At 37.0% G+C, this 17207-nt stretch overlaps 1 protein-coding gene across 3 annotated transcripts in view; it reads right to left on the reverse strand.

Annotated features, from left to right (window-relative positions):
• Positions 1-2188: 2188 nt before the first annotated feature.
• The window catches only part of LOC112460710, a 69113-nt gene continuing 54094 nt past the window's right edge, over positions 2189-17207 (reverse strand). For all 3 annotated transcript variants that reach the window (XM_025025522.1, XM_025025525.1, XM_025025524.1), the window contains 12 exons: positions 13696-13763; positions 13094-13386; positions 11118-11425; positions 8998-9617; positions 8293-8837; positions 7590-7770; positions 7049-7179; positions 6606-6754; positions 6023-6202; positions 5667-5771; positions 5386-5586; positions 2189-5173 (listed from right to left, as the gene is read on the reverse strand). In XM_025025522.1, the coding sequence (XP_024881290.1) occupies positions 5012-5173; positions 5386-5586; positions 5667-5771; positions 6023-6202; positions 6606-6754; positions 7049-7179; positions 7590-7770; positions 8293-8837; positions 8998-9617; positions 11118-11425; positions 13094-13386; positions 13696-13763 (2943 nt within the window). In that variant the 3' untranslated portion in view covers positions 2189-5011. The remainder of the gene's footprint in view (positions 5174-5385; positions 5587-5666; positions 5772-6022; positions 6203-6605; positions 6755-7048; positions 7180-7589; positions 7771-8292; positions 8838-8997; positions 9618-11117; positions 11426-13093; positions 13387-13695; positions 13764-17207) is intronic.

Below are 17207 nucleotides of genomic sequence, written 5' to 3' on the forward strand. Positions count from 1 at the left end.
GTCATACTGCGATCATGTGATTCGGTCTGCAAAACATCCTTGGGCAGACATAATGCAAGAGTTCGGCACAATAAACGATCGTTCGTTTAGTTCACACACGGTGACACACCGAGCATCACAAAGGTCCACAACGTGGCGCGGTCTCAGATATGTCCAATCAAAGACGAGACCGCTAGAAAAATAATTGGCCACAATTGTTAAATTGTGCATTTCCTGATAAAAGTGGCCGGAAGACGGTCTCGCCGTCGATTCTGTCGAAATTTACAATACGCGCTAAGCGACGACGTGCGAGCTCATCTGAGAGTCGTGATCCCTTGAGACCGCTGTAGACTTAATCGCTTTGATTCTTTTATCTACGAAAGAAAGAAGAAATGTGGGTCATTTGCCGGACATAATCGGAAGCATATATTATTTTTCATCCCGACCGTCAGTTAAATTCATCGATCAAACGACTCTTATTCGTTCAACGTCTATTAGAATATTGTCCCTTTAATCGCTTCTCGTGTTTATAAATTTGTTCGCCAGGAAGGGATATCAACCGTATCAGTTTCATTTATCTTTATACTGTTAGATCCACCCGCGGCGCCTACGATAATTATATTCGTGGGTTGTACAGGGTCAAACTAGGGTACACAAGCAGCTGGACGACCGACCGAGTTAGATTAGATTAGCGGCGCCAAGACGTGGAATTGATATTTTAATTTTATTTATTGCTTGAACGCAAAAAATTGGTATTCTAGTAAACATTGCAATATTGATTGTTACAATATTGTTTGTTACAATATTAATTGTTGCAATATTGATTGAAGTATAAATTTTGAAAACCATCACTAAAGCTTTATTTACTTTGTTTATTTTGCAGATTAAAAAAGATTTTAAATTATTATTTTTCTTAATTTAACATATTATTGTTAATAGTTAGTAATTAGTATCCATACGCAACATTGATAATTTAAATAACTAAATGCATTAATTTTTTTAAATAGCCATTTCTAGCAAAACATGCTTTACACAGTCAAAAACTTCGTTTAACTCCTTCAAATATAGTCTGCCTCAATTAAAATTAATGTTGCAATAATTTACCTTAAGTACCTTAAACATAAAAATTGCTTAAATAAATTATTTAATTTTAAAGAATTAATCCAATCAAAGCACCAATATAAAAGTAAATTGTATAATCTGTTTACAATGTTAAAGAAAAATCTCACCAATTATTAACATGAGAGTAGTACGCAACATACATACAGTATCTCTAAAATTTCAATAAAATTATCCTCCCACTTGCGCGGATCCACTCATCGAGACGTTTCTGCAATTAGAAATTAAGCAATTAACGCGACAATTAGCGCGGCAACTGTAAGACGCGCATATAGCTCCCGATTAATTAAAATCCTCGTTGCACGAAGGAGGTACTTCCTGGGGTACTTCCGGGTCTTCCGGTCCTCGTTACAATCGATCAAGGATAACCATAAGCGAAATAATTATTCGGAATAATTATTTCGCCGATTACCGGTGCGGCTCGGCGTGGCGCGGCCCGAGGTCAGGAACCATAATAACAGATCACTTGGCCCGACCCGTACGGCATACGTTATAACAGCTAATGCGCAATTATTCAATTGGAGGCGGTTGATTCACGCAGGAACCGGCCACGGCAAAAAGGAAACACGTCGCGTAAACTACATGAATTTTCGCTGATTCTGACGAGCAAGAACGGCTCCGTCGCGAAGAAAATGTTACACCGATGAAGAATTCTAATAGTTACTTGTAAGATACAATATATGTACATATGTACATATATCTGTTTATATATATTTGTAATACTTTAAATATCTTAATTTTCAATCGTAATTCGGAAACTATTAATGTTTCGAAATTTCTGATAACATCGATACTAAATTACGAAACAATTAAGGAACAATGCTGTGTGCAAACGTCAATTCTGATATTCAGTTGTTATATTGTTGTTATATTGTTAAAGTGGCTTTGCAAGCCACTTAACATCATGCACCCAATGAAAATTTATCGGTATTAAGCAAATCCTGGAAGAGTTTTACCTGCAATAATATCATCATTTATTAAATACAAAATTTTAACAAAACATGTGATATAATAATAATCATAATTATTATATTAATAATACAAATATTAGAATAAAAATAATAATAATACAATAATAATAATATAATAATAGAAACATTTGCAGAGAACTTATTAACTGTACAATACTTAATATGTACGTAAGAGGAAAAAATCAAAATAGAAATACATACGTAGCACCAGCTAGCAGCTTAATTTGCCTACCATTCTTAATATATTAATCGGAGCTAATTGCTGGAAGTACATAATCAGATTTATAAACAATGCATTAATAATACATATTATCAATTAATAATTCTACGTCTACAGAGAGTCTACTGTATTCTCGAATGAGAGTACAGAATTCTTTTACTCGAGTATCAAAGTGACGTATCTTCTCGTTCCTGTGACCCGCGATCACAAGCAGCGATTATCGTTGTCGTTGTCGTCGTCGCGACAAGGGAACAGGTATCGATTCTTTGGTATCGACATAACGCGGCGCATGCTGCCATGCGACCGAAATTTCGGATAGTGAAAAATACAAAGCGTACAAGAATATATCGGAAAAAAACATTTCAGATCATTAGATATATCAGATATATCTAGTTGTTCCGTATAAATTTTATCTATCTCAAGAAAAAGCGGGATTGTTAAAATAATGCGAAATATCTAATGGGAACTAATAAAGAAAAAAAATCTCGGTTGCCTCGTTACGTTTTATAAATTACATTTACATACGGTATTCCAGTTCACGGGAGATAGGCGTCCTGCAAAATTAAGTATCGGCTTTTGCAATGCAATAATTAAAGATATCGATATTCGAAAACGTGCGGCGTTATCGAGAAAAAGATATTGCAATATATTAAAATGCGCAAAATAGAAAAATCTCGGCCATACCACTTCGACGATGTCGGTACGTCTCTTTGGCAAACATACTTGTGTGAGATTCATTGTTCCCAATGTGCGCGGCTTACCTCGAGTATAATTGTCGATTTTATCAGCGCCACGAATTACCGCATACGGTAACCGTAACATCGGCTTTCAACCCGCACGAATAATCTAAATCTCTATATAATCTCTACAGTATAATCTCATTACTTAACGAACGATACGAGAAAATAGTCAAGATCCTCGCGGATCGTCTTTTTATCTCTACTTCTCTTCTTGTATAATACAAGAACGACATAAGTCTCCTAGCACTACCGATAGTATCAGTAGTATCGTATTTACATTTTGATTGGCCCCCTCGTAAACTGTTAAATTTGCTTTATCTAAAAATTATATAGGGTGGGTGCGAATTCATAGTACAAGCGAGAATAAGGCGATTTCTCGTGCCGAAATAAGTCAAAATTGTAGAATAATTTTCTTTCGTACAAGGCTTCGTTTTCGAAATAAATGATTTTGAAAATCTATCGAGTACACATGCACTTGACTATCGTCTCGACTAATGGATTTTGCTATAAACTACTATTTTTGTTCGTAGACATCAGCAATATTATGATTTATTTCCTATTAGTCGTATTGTCTTGCTGAGCTATCAGTTTCTGTTAAGTTCTCGTGATAACAAAATACAGTAATCGAGAGTATGATATGCAAGAGATGGAATTTTTAATGTACACAATCGGTGGTCGTCTGAAAATTTTCATGTTAAAAACAAAAACACGAATAGAAACAGCAGTTTATAGCAAAATCCATTAGTCGAGATGTGGGGTGCGATCCATTTGACGCTCCAAATGCTCTTGGAAACATTTTATTCTTGTTGTTTATTAAATGTTAAACAAGAACAAAATGCTCTGAAGCGTTTGAAGTATCTAGTGGATCACACCCATAATCAAATGCACGTGTACTTCATAGATTTTCAAAATCGTTTATTTGCAAAACGAAGTCTCGTACAAAGAAATTATTCTATAATTTCTTATTTTAGCACGAGAAAGCACCTTGTTTTCGCTTGTACTATGATTTCGCACCCACCCTATATGTTATAATTATATGTTCAAGTTTTCACTTCTCGTTGGTGCTCATTTATTACTATCTTTTCGATGCAGCAAAAAAAATTTACAAAACAACGTCAAATTTGTTATGACTTAAAGTTCATAATGTCAACGTTTTGTAAGTCTGTGTTTTAATCTCAAAGCGTATACTTCAGCTTCCATCGTAAGTCAATTATTTCGCAATATTCGAAGAAACGCATTATCGATTTATGATAATGAGAAAATGCGAAATATTCCAGGAATGATTACGACGATATCTAGGTCATATAAATATAACTAAAACAAATACGTTCGAAATTAACTGAAATAATCAATATGTAGCGTATTTTCGGAAAATTCATTTGAAAAGCCGATATATGTGACGGCTACTAACAATGTAAAAGTTTATAAATGCCATTTATGTGCTAACAATAAACAATACATTATTAGAAAAATATTATTTTTAGATATTTCAATTTTTGTGCTAACAGCATTTTCTATATCCAATTTTTAGTTATTTCAATGCGCAAACATGTTCAAAAAGTAATTTTTTGAAATTTAAATTTTTATCGAGCAAAAGCACTTTTATGTTAATTGAATTACCATTTCACTAATTGGCTACATTGTCGCATCTTTTTCTCTTGGAATCAATGTATAGCGGTAAACTCACGACAAAACAATCTATTGACCCAAAGGCGTAGGCGAAACAATTTCAGCGTTTCGGCGAGCGTAGCTTTCAGATAGCTATTGATTGGAACGAGGAAAAGAGCCGTCGCTCAAACAAATCGTTTTCGAGCTCGAGAGTTCGTTTACGAGAAACGCCTCGAGAAACGTCCTAACGCGTTCATCGGTCGACGGCACAAAACGAATAGATAGATCTTCGTTCTTCATTTTCTTCTTTATCTACATTTTTCTCGCAATTCCTCTGCTTGTGTCGCGAAATATTTCTATGCCGTCTTGAGGATTTATACTACGTAAATCGGATCCTTGCACACTGAGATCCTTGCTTCCTGAAGGATCCTCAGTCTTGGACCCAGGGGAACCCCCATCTTCTGAAGTCTCTCCTCGCTCAGATAAGGCAACTCCACCATCCCGACTTTTTCTTTCTCGAAAGCAGCCGCGTATTTCTAAAATTATAGTTGTCATTAAAAACAGAAATTTCGATCAAAGAATAGCACGAAGTTTTTTTTCAGCTAAAACATTCAGAAATAATTCAGAAAAATGCTTGAAAAATCGATATGTCTGTCTAAGAAAAAGCGATTTCAGATTGATGAAGGGAATCTGTCCGTCGTCTTACCTTCGCAAAACCGCGAATGACACAGCAAACGATAGCACATACCTCATACCCAAGTTCCCTCAGGAACAGTCTGATGAGAGGTGGCTCCGTGCCGAAGAACTTGGTCAGTTTCCTTACCCTCGAAGGGTTCGAAAGTGCCGGCAGTTCCGAATCCTTGATCAATGGCTGCGACTGTGACCTCACCATCGCCATGCTCGTTTGTGTTCTGAGGGCTGCAATCTCGCACTTTATGCTCTCCATTTCCTGCGAAAACCTGACAGTAGTAGAATCTTGGAAATTCCAGTTCGTTTCGTACCGTAACTGTTTTTAATGGGTTGTCTCACCTGAATCATCAAATGCTGGGTTCTCATCTCCGAACTCAAGTGGGCCACTGATCTTGCTAATGTCACCACATGCGACTCCAGTCGCTGAAAACGCTTGTTGATGCTCTAGACAATCAAAGTATGTTTCACAGAAATTTTAAAATATAACAATTTTGAAGACTAGTAATTTTCTTTTATTACAAGGGATTCGTTTAGCGACATTGACAAGAAATGTAGTACGTTCCAAATTTTTAATCTCTCTGTCAAAAATTAAAATAGAGAATCATATAAGAAAATAGATATTAATAAAAATTATTAAATTATTTGATAAAAATCAACGTCAAATATGTATATATATATAAGTAAACTTCACTCACCTTAATGTCTTTGGCTTTTTTCATCCTGTCGTCAATCACATGGGACCTACGTTTGTCGTGATGCCTCGTGACAGGCCTTGATGACACGGAAGATGTCGGCAACGACGAAACCGAGCCATAACTAGTGAGTCCTCTCGCCTTCCGCCTCTTTTTCACGCTCCCGCCGAGTAATTTAAGTACCTGCAACAATTTTTTCGTATGCAAATTGAAATAAATTCAATTAAGCTAGTGCTATCCTGAGCACTTTTCAGCGTACAATGTCCCCGTTAATTTTAGCATATAGTGCCGTTTCTTTACAACTAGAAAAAGCGATGTCTAATATTTTTAAATTTGCATGTGTAAGATAAATGTTAAGTCCTGCGCCTCGCCTTTACTTTAGTTAGTAGTTACATTAAATTAATAAGTAAAGTGATAAGAAAATGTTTTTAATTTTTATAATAAATTTACTAACACAAAATGCGTTTTAATTTAAAAGAATGTAGAAAGCAATTCATCTTCTCTTTTTGATTTTGTACAGCCTTATTTTCTCAGAAAAAAAATTAAAACAAAAAAGGATGATTTTATTAAATAATATCGTACTCACTTCGCTGTACATATTTTCTAATCCTTCCAACTGTTTCCTGATTGTCCTTGCATCGGTGGTACTAAGATCGGAGTCACTTCTGTCTAACATGGAATCCAAGTCAAGTCCTGTCGTGGTGGATGTTAAATCAGCAGCTTCTACTCCGAAGACTAAAAAAGTATGTGTGTTAATACATAAATATTAAATTTCAAAAATTGATACTCAGTGAAACAGCTTTTATCTTGGAATTATATACATTTGAACATAAAGAATTCAATATTATTTATAATAATTAATTATAATTTCTGTATAATCACCGTATTTCTTTCAATATAAAGGTAAATTCTTGTACATTCTTGTATACAAGAAGTATAATAATAAGATTAATATTTAAAATAAAAAATTGTTACAATTGAAAATGAATATTATAATGATATGTGTATCTAAACTAAAGAAATACTCACGATGAGAAAACTTTTTCGCGGTTTCTTTCTTGGACGTCGAAGCGCCACGATGTTTTGTGCCGCTCGAAAAACCTCTCTTTTCCATAGCCTTGTTATAATCGCTGTAATTTGGTTTCGATCCATACGGTAAACTAAAACAAAAACATTTTTATTAATATTACTAAAAGCACTCGCACTTTGAAACTCGCACTTAATAGAAAATGTTACATAAAAAGTAGATTTTCTTTGCAACCAAAGATTGCTTTATAAAAATTATTCATTAAAAAAATCATGTGAGTATGCTTTTAAAAATAATGAAATAATTAAAGACTAACGTTTCGCCAAATCAATATCTTGCATCCGAGTCTCGCGTGACTAACAATTTAAGAGTTGCAACAGAGAGGTGTTTATTTTTAACATCGTAGAGGCCACTTTTCGGTCAAACATCGATATCGGAATTTCGATACGCGAGGAAGGTAACAGAATCGGAAGTGACTCGAGGCCATGACCGGAAGTAACACCGGTTGCACGAAGAAGAGAAACCTGTTTGAAGTTGGGCTACCTCGTTGAGTATCGATTTCTCGGCGTACGTGGGCTGTCATGGGGTGACAGCGGTGGCAGAGGCGGTGTTACCGAAGATACACTTTCGGACAGGGTGGAGTGCGCCATCGCTGGAACGTCCCTGGGCTCCAAAATACTTCTCAACTCCGACTCCACTATGTCTACCCACTCGGAATCTTGTACTATAAAAGGAGATAGAAATCACAGACTCCGACAGAGCAATCAAACTTTTCGAAAAAAGAATAAAAACAATTAATCGCGAACATTAAAAAAAAATATAATAAAGATAAATATCACCATTTTAAAACATATTAATTTAAACGTTTATCGTATTCACGCTTTTATGCAAAGTAATTTATTCGTAAATTTGCACAGTAATTTATAATCATTTTCATGCCTCTTTAATAAAATAACATATAATATAATACAATATAATAAATACTTTAATATAATAAAATAACAAAAAATTTATTCTTTACATAACGTATAATTATTTTCCTTAATTGGTATTTTTTCAAACGCTAACAATAAGCAAATATGAATAAATTTCAACAAATGCGATAAATAAAATTATATCTTATAACAAATATTTTATTTATAGGAAACAGCTGACGCTGCAAAAAGTAGTCCAAAAAGTATGTGTGTCTGTAGTAAGGCGACTACATTAAAGGAGTTCAAAGTAAAATAAAAAAGTCCATTCTTACCTTGCGCCAAAGTTTGATCATCTGGCGGCGGGCGTCTTCCACTCGAATAGACCGCGGAGCCCCTTCCGGAATCGACATTCGAAGAACTCTGGCCGGCCTTGTCGTAATCTGAGCCCGAGCCCTGATTCTGGATCTTCAGTCGGCCGATACCCTGCTCCAGATCGTCTTTCCTATCTGATTTCACAACGGGCTCCTTACCGCTATATTGTCCACCACCATCGAGCCTTTTCGATGCTTCGCCGATCATTTTCGTAGCCAGGCCGACCCTTAAGCCGTCCGCGTCGTCTTTTAGTGGCTTAGAGTTAAAATGACCCTCTTGCTCCGCTCTCTTCTGCAACTCTTCGATCCTCTTCTGCACAGAGTTTCCCTCCGTCGTATCCTGACCGCCCTCTTGACCCGACGATCCCTGCTCCTGCTCCCTCTTAGAGGATCGCGTCTCGTCTCTCCGAATGCCGAAGCTGGTTTCCGGACGGTACTCCTCGTTCCTTTGTAATCCGTTTCTCCCGGGCTCACACTGACTTCGATCTTCCACTGTAATCTCATATCTAAAATGCATAGCATTCTTAGATCTAAGCTTTAGATCAAAGCTCTAGAATATACTTTAATTTACTTTAACTCTCTCTTCTTTGTATTAAATCGGAATTTTTAGTTGTATTCGCCTAATCTAAAGAATCTTATAGTACGATAATTCTTTTCAAGTCTTACCTCTCTTTATCCAGCGGGTCCACCGTTAAGTTCTTCATATTCTCTGTAGGATTCTTCGAAGCCTCGGCGTTTCGTTCGTCCTCGTAACAGAGCTGCGGCTGCGAAGCCGCCTTCTCGATACCCTTCGCGGAGTTCCGCCTCTGAAACTCCGTTTCCTGATTGCTCTCGGTCTTCATGTATACCTGGGGAACGCCGTAACGAGGTCTTCCTTGGGCGTAATGATAGTAGACTTCTTGGCCCGATACCCGGAGTTCTTGCGCTTGTCTTGACGTGCTCGGAAGATCAATCTGCGATCTCGACATCGCCTGTCGCGCCTGCTGATACTGCTGATAGGACACGCTGTTAGGGAAGTACGACTGCAGCATATTTCGGGCGCTCGCAGTCTGCGAGCCCTGTTGGCCGACCATTTGCTGCTGGTGCATTTGCTGAATCAACTGCTGACGCTGATGCATGTTCTGGGCGTGCTGCTGCGCGAATCGCGGACTCTGGTGATGGTTCTGGTTCTGATGGAGCAACTGCTGGGAGCTCTGGAAGCTCGGACTCGTCGACGGCATCGCATTGCCCACTTGATGCTGTTGCACGGATAGACCGTGTGGTTTTTGCACTTGCGTGCCTTGCCCCTGAATCAACCAACCGGCTCGTTAACAATACGTTACCGTTAAGTCGTGAATACCTATCCGTGTTTTTTGTAGAATCACTAACGTACGTATTAAAAATCTACCCTAGTTAGGCTTTAATTAGCCTTTAGAGACGTGCGTATCGACACGGCAAATTTACTCGTTCTTAAAGTTCAATAACTGCCTTCTTTCTTTTACAAAGCAGAATATTTATTTAAATTTATTTATAACGTTTGCGATATCCTATTTTTAAATTGTTCAACCGAGATATCAATAAACTTATTGTCAAATAAGTAATTTGCACGTCTGTACGCTTTTTCTAGAATTAATAATATTTATACAATTATTATTTTAATAATTATTGTTATAAATAATATTTTATTCACGAGAGAACTTATGAGTGTCACTTATCGTTATTTTTCGCGTTGAAACTCTTCTGTACTTTTTCTTATTCTAACTACTGCAACAATGATCATGCATCGACAACGATCGTCATCACTGTATGGATTGCGTTATTAAAAAGAAGTAATCCCGTACAATTTTCAGCGTAGTTATGTAAATTTTACAGACTTCTTTACGATTTTCCCACCGTGTACGCAACAGCATAGAAAGTTGCTGAGACGTAGCATTATGAATAATATACTGCGCACTGTTCGTCGGTGATTTAGCACGCCGTAGTGCTGTTACACGCGTTCACCGTCATTATACCAACCGTTATTTAATAAACTAAAATGTTGACGCGTCGTTAGACAAGTATCAATCATTACACTACAGATAAAACATTCCTACGAGCCGTATTACGCTCCGTTATCACTCGAATATTATTATGCCGTTTAATGTTCCGCATCCTTTTGTATAAAACATGATTGCTTGGACGACTACGTTGTTACTTTACTCGAATTTATATGACGGAGATGTCACTATGAAGAGACAGATGACAAGCTATGAGACATTTATTTTTTTATCTGCAGGTGAGTCCCCGTTTCCTGCACGCAACACGAATACCTACACCCTTATAAGATTGCGGACAATATTACGCATCAACGCGGAATATACAATATTTCATTTAAACAAAACATGTATTTCCTTATAAAAAATTAATAAATTTAAATAAATAAATTTAAAAAAAATTTTTACAAGAAAAGTTAAAATAATATAAAACAATAAATTTAATTAAATAAATTTTAATAACTTTTTACAAGAAAAGTTAAAATAAAAAAATCTACACTTCCATAGGTTAGACTTCAAGAGAAGAGAAGAAGAAGAAAAAAGAGAACTGTTTTTTATTTAAAGATACTTAAATATTAATTCTTAACTTCTCGATTCTTTTATTTTATGGAATTGATCATTTTGACATCTGAAAGACATGAAAGTATTAGAAAATTATTCAATAACTTCGCGGGAATTGTTAACATCAAATGTTCATATCATTTATTCACGGTGATTTTTATCGAGGCTAGACATCGACGTGAACATTTCTCATCTTAATCTTGTGACATGTACCTGTGCTTGCGTGGGATTCTGATGGATTCCCTGATGTATTTGCTGTCCGGTCATACCGCCCGGTGCCTGAACCATGTACTCCCTCGTAACATTTTGCACCTGCTGCGCACCTGTCGCGGTTTGGCCGAAAGCAGGAACTTGGGTTTGATGAACTGTTTGAATTCCTCCTGGCGGGGTGTGGTGGGTCACGTGAAGTTGAGCGCTCTGTCCCGGTAAATTCGGCTGAATGGTTGCGGTTGGCTGCAGTTGGCCTGGTAGAGGTACGTTTTGTTGGTTGCTTTGATAGCCGTATGAATGGCCATACTGACCTAAACAACGAGACGAAATATTCTATACAATTTCTATTCATTACGCTATTACACGAGAAGAAAATTAATTTCAGGAAAGGTCGTATGTATGTGGCATGTAATAAAAATAATAAAATAATAGCTATTTTTCTCTGTTAAATATATTATCTCTCTGTTAAAGCTTGTTATATTTCTGGTTAAATTTACATGTTAAAAATGCATCGTGTATTACATAAAGATTTAAAGTAATTGTTTCAACACCCACTGAAGTATTGAAGTACTACTAAAACGTGCAACTAAACGTTGCATCATAAACGTACATGCTCGTTTCTGAGCGCCATCAGGAATGCTAAAATGCATGAATATGCAGTGCACACTACTAAAGTTAATTAAAAGGAAAGTTTCTCTTCTATTTATGTGCCAACTACGTATCTACATTAAAGCACACATTTCGTGAACGAATCATTATTACAGTCATAGAAATTACGGAGAAGAGTTAAAACGCTAAAAGGGCGTTTAAGCGTGAAAATTACAGAGAATGAGATGTTAAGGGAACACTTTACATAAAAATAATCGTCAGAAATAGTTGAATAAATTATAAAAGAATATATATAAATATAAATCTCACCGACCTTTTTCAACATATATGTATACATATCTATAATTCTTTAAATATTTAACGACTCGACAAATAAAACTTATTCTCTTATTAACGTGTCCTTTCCTCTCTTAATTATTTCTGCATTTTATTTGATAGTTCAAAACTGATGAATCATTAATTTTACATCCGTTGGTAGAGATTTAACGTTCATCTATTGACCGTTAATCTCGATTTGAGTGAACGATTAGACAGTGAGATATTATTCGTGTATTAAAGTTTATGGCGGATCGTGAAATAATGGCGGCGATATTGCGCGTGCGAGACTCCCGTCTCTATGAATTTACAAGTTTGCACAACAAGCGAGTGCGAATAACACGCCGCGCAAAAAGGAAGAAAGTCTCACGTCGCGCGTATGTTGTAAGCGACAAGTTGTGAGTTACGAATGGCGAGGTAAGCTCTCTTATTAAATAAAAATCAGAGGTATATAGAATCCAATAAGTTTGCATCAATCATCAGCTGTGACGGATAATGTCACGTTGAACATTGTTATTTAAAGACGATTTGAAGATCGCGAATGGAAATCGCAACTTTCCATTTTTCAATTTAATTTTTGCATCAATTAAATAACAGTATTTAATGTATTTACACACTTTACAAATTTATTGTAATTAACTATTTAAAAAACTGCATAATTAGTTAATTTAATACCACTTTGTTTAAATAAAGTAATCAATAAACAATATAGTAAAAATATTTTTCTTTTTAGAAACAAACTTTAGAAACAAACTTTAGAAACAAACCTTTATAATGTTAACTACTAATTTTTTGTAAATATACATATAAAGTTCGTGCATCTTTAAGGGACAGAAAGATCCGTTGCTATGCACTCAAACTATGCACACAATTGCGCATGCCGTTTCATATTTATAAAACATGCAATTCCGCCACTTAACGTTCCGCTCAACAGGGATCTCTCCTCAAATTAATTCATCAACATTTATGAGCTAATTAACGGCACCTCGCTGCGCATCGCGCCTTAACGCGCTTAATTACCCGACCAGCATCTTGCTCGATCGTGTCCAACTTACCGTAAGCATTCTTCGAATATTGTTGCACATTAACCGACGGCTCCTGAGCGCGGGGTTTTCCGTAAATCCCTTCCTTCTTCCTGGCCTCGTCATCGTCGATGCTCCTGCTCGACTTTCGCAGCTCCTCCGTGACGTTGTTCAAACTGGCTTCCGGTTCCGGCTCGACGTCCTTGCGACTCGGCCCGAAACGGCTTGAGATCATGTCCTTAATTGTATGGTAAGTTCTGGAGAGTGACTTTGTCTTTTCTTCGTCAATCTTTGTCGTTCTCGGCACCGCTCCGCTAGACGTCGATCTGAATACAGGAAGCAATAGGAAGTTTAATTTCTCAAGGGTATTAACGCGTTATTATGATATGCACCACGAGTACGATAATGCTGCTCAGTCATTAATATTGCAATTAACGATCGGGAGGCGATTTACTTTTATTTTAATTAGCGTCGACAATACGAGATAAACGAAACGTGAGATTGGAAAAAAGAGTTGATATCTCAGATCAAAACAACAGGCACGCAAGGGCTTCTCTCTTGTTAGAGAAGATCTTTCTATCTTTACAGGGAGGACCGTAATTCGCGTGAGCGTGAAGTAAGTATAAAGTAATTACGAGTAGGCGTCCTGTGACTGATAGTTCCTCGCTTGGCCGTCCTGTCTTACTTCCTGCATCTGAGTTCCCTGAAAAAAAAAAAAAGAAACGCATTAATTTGTCTGGTGAACGCACGTAGTTAATGATCGGCACACGTCGTTAATAAAGTATCCTCTATAAACGTGCAAATTACGGGGTGTGTAACGTCCTATGTAAATCCGCTAACACCGCAACGGCGGTTTCGTTAGGTGCGTCCAATTAAGCCGTCAAACGAGGAGTAGGTAATTACGCATCGGTAGCATCAAAAACGCGGCAGCGCCTCCCGCCAAATCCGGCACTTACCAACTTACGCATCGACGAAACTTGCCTTCCGATTAAAAACACCTAAATGCAAGGGGAGATGAAGTCTAATTAAAATTGAATAAGTTCGCCTCCCCGTTGTTAGCAAGTTGATATATTAAATTATTCGCCACGCACGGGCATATATTAAATTGTGTTAAAGGAAAGTTGTTTACGTACTTTGCGCGTCTAATAGTAATAAAATAGCTCAGCTAGACAAAAACGACCGTAAGCTTTGCGGTTCAGGAGAGACCACATCAAAAATCGCTTTTTTTCTTCATGTTAAAGTTTTAACTGTGGTTTTAAAAATGACAATTTGAATAATTTAAAGCCTCTTTTTATACCTGATGTCAATTAAAATAATTGTTTTTGTAATATTATTTAATTATAAAAGTAATAATTATAAAACCATTAGAAACAATAACTATTCATTTTATATTATAAAATTCTTGAGAAATGATAACCCACTACTCAAATCATTACTGTGAATAAGTTGGGAAGTATAGTAATATTACCTTTTCTCTCTTTTTCTTTCTGCGCCACAGGAAAATAACCAATAAGGAACGTCAATCTAGACATAACACCTTAATTTCGCGCGCGATTCGTCCGCAAGTGTTCTATTAGAGAAACTTGTTAGAGAAACAATTCATAGCACGAAGCGCGCACTTACGACATAAGTAGTATCCCAAAGTCGTCTAACTTCCAGCGAACGGAACTCATCTAAAGTTTGTTGCTAAAAACGTGCTTGCACGCTAGGAATCGTTTAATAAAAGCGGCGACTTCAGTGAAATAAGTCCTCCCAGTTTTAATGATCATATAGTTCAGGGCCAGCTGCCGCGAAATTATGCAAAGTCAAACTATCCCGATTACATAATTTCACAGACAACTGAGAAGTCAACCGTTACGTTGCGACCGTAGAAGGGATTCATAGTTCGAACGGTTGTCATAAGAACGTAATTTGCGGAATTTATCTTTCCTCGCAAAGAGGACGCCAAACGAGTAATGTTTCGGTAAACCGCACGTTCTTATAGCAAACGAAACAGAAATACCATCAGCCAAAGAAACTTAAAGATGGGAAAATGCAGAATAAACTCAAAGTATTATTAACGTTTCTTACGCAATAGTGATTGTTTTGTTTATTGTTTAGTCATAAAGACAATCATTTCACAAAGACAAATAATTCTAATATTGTATTTTATAATTATGATTATTTTATATAAAGAAATGGCCATTTAGTAATTAAGAATAAAGATGATAAAAATATTCCAATCTTATTGTAGCAGCAAAATTTTAACTAATTGAAACCGTAAAAAGAGTATGCAATATTAATCAGATAAAGTATTTAGCATAAATTATCTAAAACGTATTATGTATGGCATTAATTATACGAGAGATCAGAAAGATTTATATTAATGTGTAGCCAAGAAATAAAAAATCTTAATTAGTCACCCATAAACTGTAAAACACTGTATAAGTTTTTTATCATATTGACGTCCCTAACCATATATCTGTCCCTAAAGCAGCATTCATTAAATTAATATGATAAACTCCTCGTGTCGCAATAGGCAATAGATTACGAATACAGTGATGCGACGCGACGTGAGATATGATTCGATTCGGTTGTATAATAACGACGACGGTGGTCGTAAAAGTAATAAGTTATCGACCTTCCAGGATCGAATAAAATTCCCTTCGAAGGAGGACATTGGCTAACGGCGACGGACTGCCCGGCGTGCGTTGCCTCGGCCGCACGGGGAATTTCGAAGTTAACGCACTGAATTCTACGGTTCTCGGGAAGAAAGATGCGCCTGGAATAACAACGGCCGCATAGGGCCCCGCGGACACGCATCGCGCATACGGAAAAGGCTCTCTGACTTATGGCCACGTTGATACCGTGCCGGGATTACAGCCGTGCGAGAGATAAAAGCCGAGTTTTTCGTACGCGGCGCGCTACGCCTCGAAAAATCACGGCTCCCCGATGACGCGTTTGAATGTCCTTTATATAAGAGACCCTTCCAAACTGAAGGAGCTAAAGTAAGATAAACGAACGGAACCCAATTACATTGTATGACAAAAACAAAGATATCTTACATTAAAAATTGAAAGAATATGGACTGTATTCTTCATTGTCTTCTATATTACTAAAATAAATGACTGCAATTGAAAATCTAAAACTCTCTCTTTATATTTTTTAGAAAGAAATTATGATGTAAAGTAATATATAAAGTATGATGTAAAATATAAAGTAGTGCTTTAAGAAAACAGAAAAAAATTAAAAGAGAGAACGGAAAATAATGCTACATTCTGCACCCTTTACGCACGCTCTTTTTTGGAGTCGAACTTCTCAATCCGTTTTCACGTTGAAGAAGAAACTTTCACAGCGAAACTGTAGCTTCAAAGCAGGGACGGCCGTATACGTGACGTGAAAAAGAGAAAACAAGGCTGAAAGCTACAACACGTGGCTTCCACAGAAGTAGAGAAAAATTTACTTATGCGGAATCCTCAAAGTTAGTAACACCCGGTTTCGGAGAGCGCTGGAAATAGGTTTACGAGCTATGTGATGGGTCTATACGGTGTGCCTCGATCATGCTTGGCACGGCGCCGCCGCAGAACACGTTCGGCACTGATTAAGTGTCGTCTCGCACGATGATGTGTATTATGTAAAGTAGGTTTAAGTAATTCGAAAGGCAACGAAAGTTGGCCATTCTGCACGCCGGAGCGTATCGGCTACGTGCGAAATCGCGGAAAGGCGATCCCTTCGGTGCGCGCTCCGCTCGCGTGATATTTGTATCGTAATCTACGGCGAGTCAAGTGGATACTCCTTTCTCGCCTTCGCTAAATTCAACGGCGGCATTCTCCGTGACGATATTATAAGAATATTTTAAGAATGAAAAAAAAAAAAAACAACTTAATGAAGAAATTCCCGAGGGCCGCCTTATAAGAGATGTAAATATAAGAAGAAAATTTTTGCCATTATAAGGATTAGAGAATTTCTGGAAAGTTAGCGGAAAATTTATTAATTTTTACGCCGCGCAGATCGAGATAATTTAGCGATGAAGTTGACTAGTCAGTCATAAAATGGGCGCAATATCCATGCTGAGAGAATACCTGTATTTATTGGTATTTATTGCGTCGTCGGCACACGCAGGGTATACGCGAGCTGCACAATCACTGTTTCAGAGCTGATCGCCCGA

Source organism: Temnothorax curvispinosus, unplaced genomic scaffold (assembly GCF_003070985.1).
Source record: "Temnothorax curvispinosus isolate PA1 unplaced genomic scaffold, ASM307098v1 QBEX01010743.1, whole genome shotgun sequence".
Lineage (NCBI taxonomy): Eukaryota > Metazoa > Arthropoda > Insecta > Hymenoptera > Formicidae > Temnothorax > Temnothorax curvispinosus.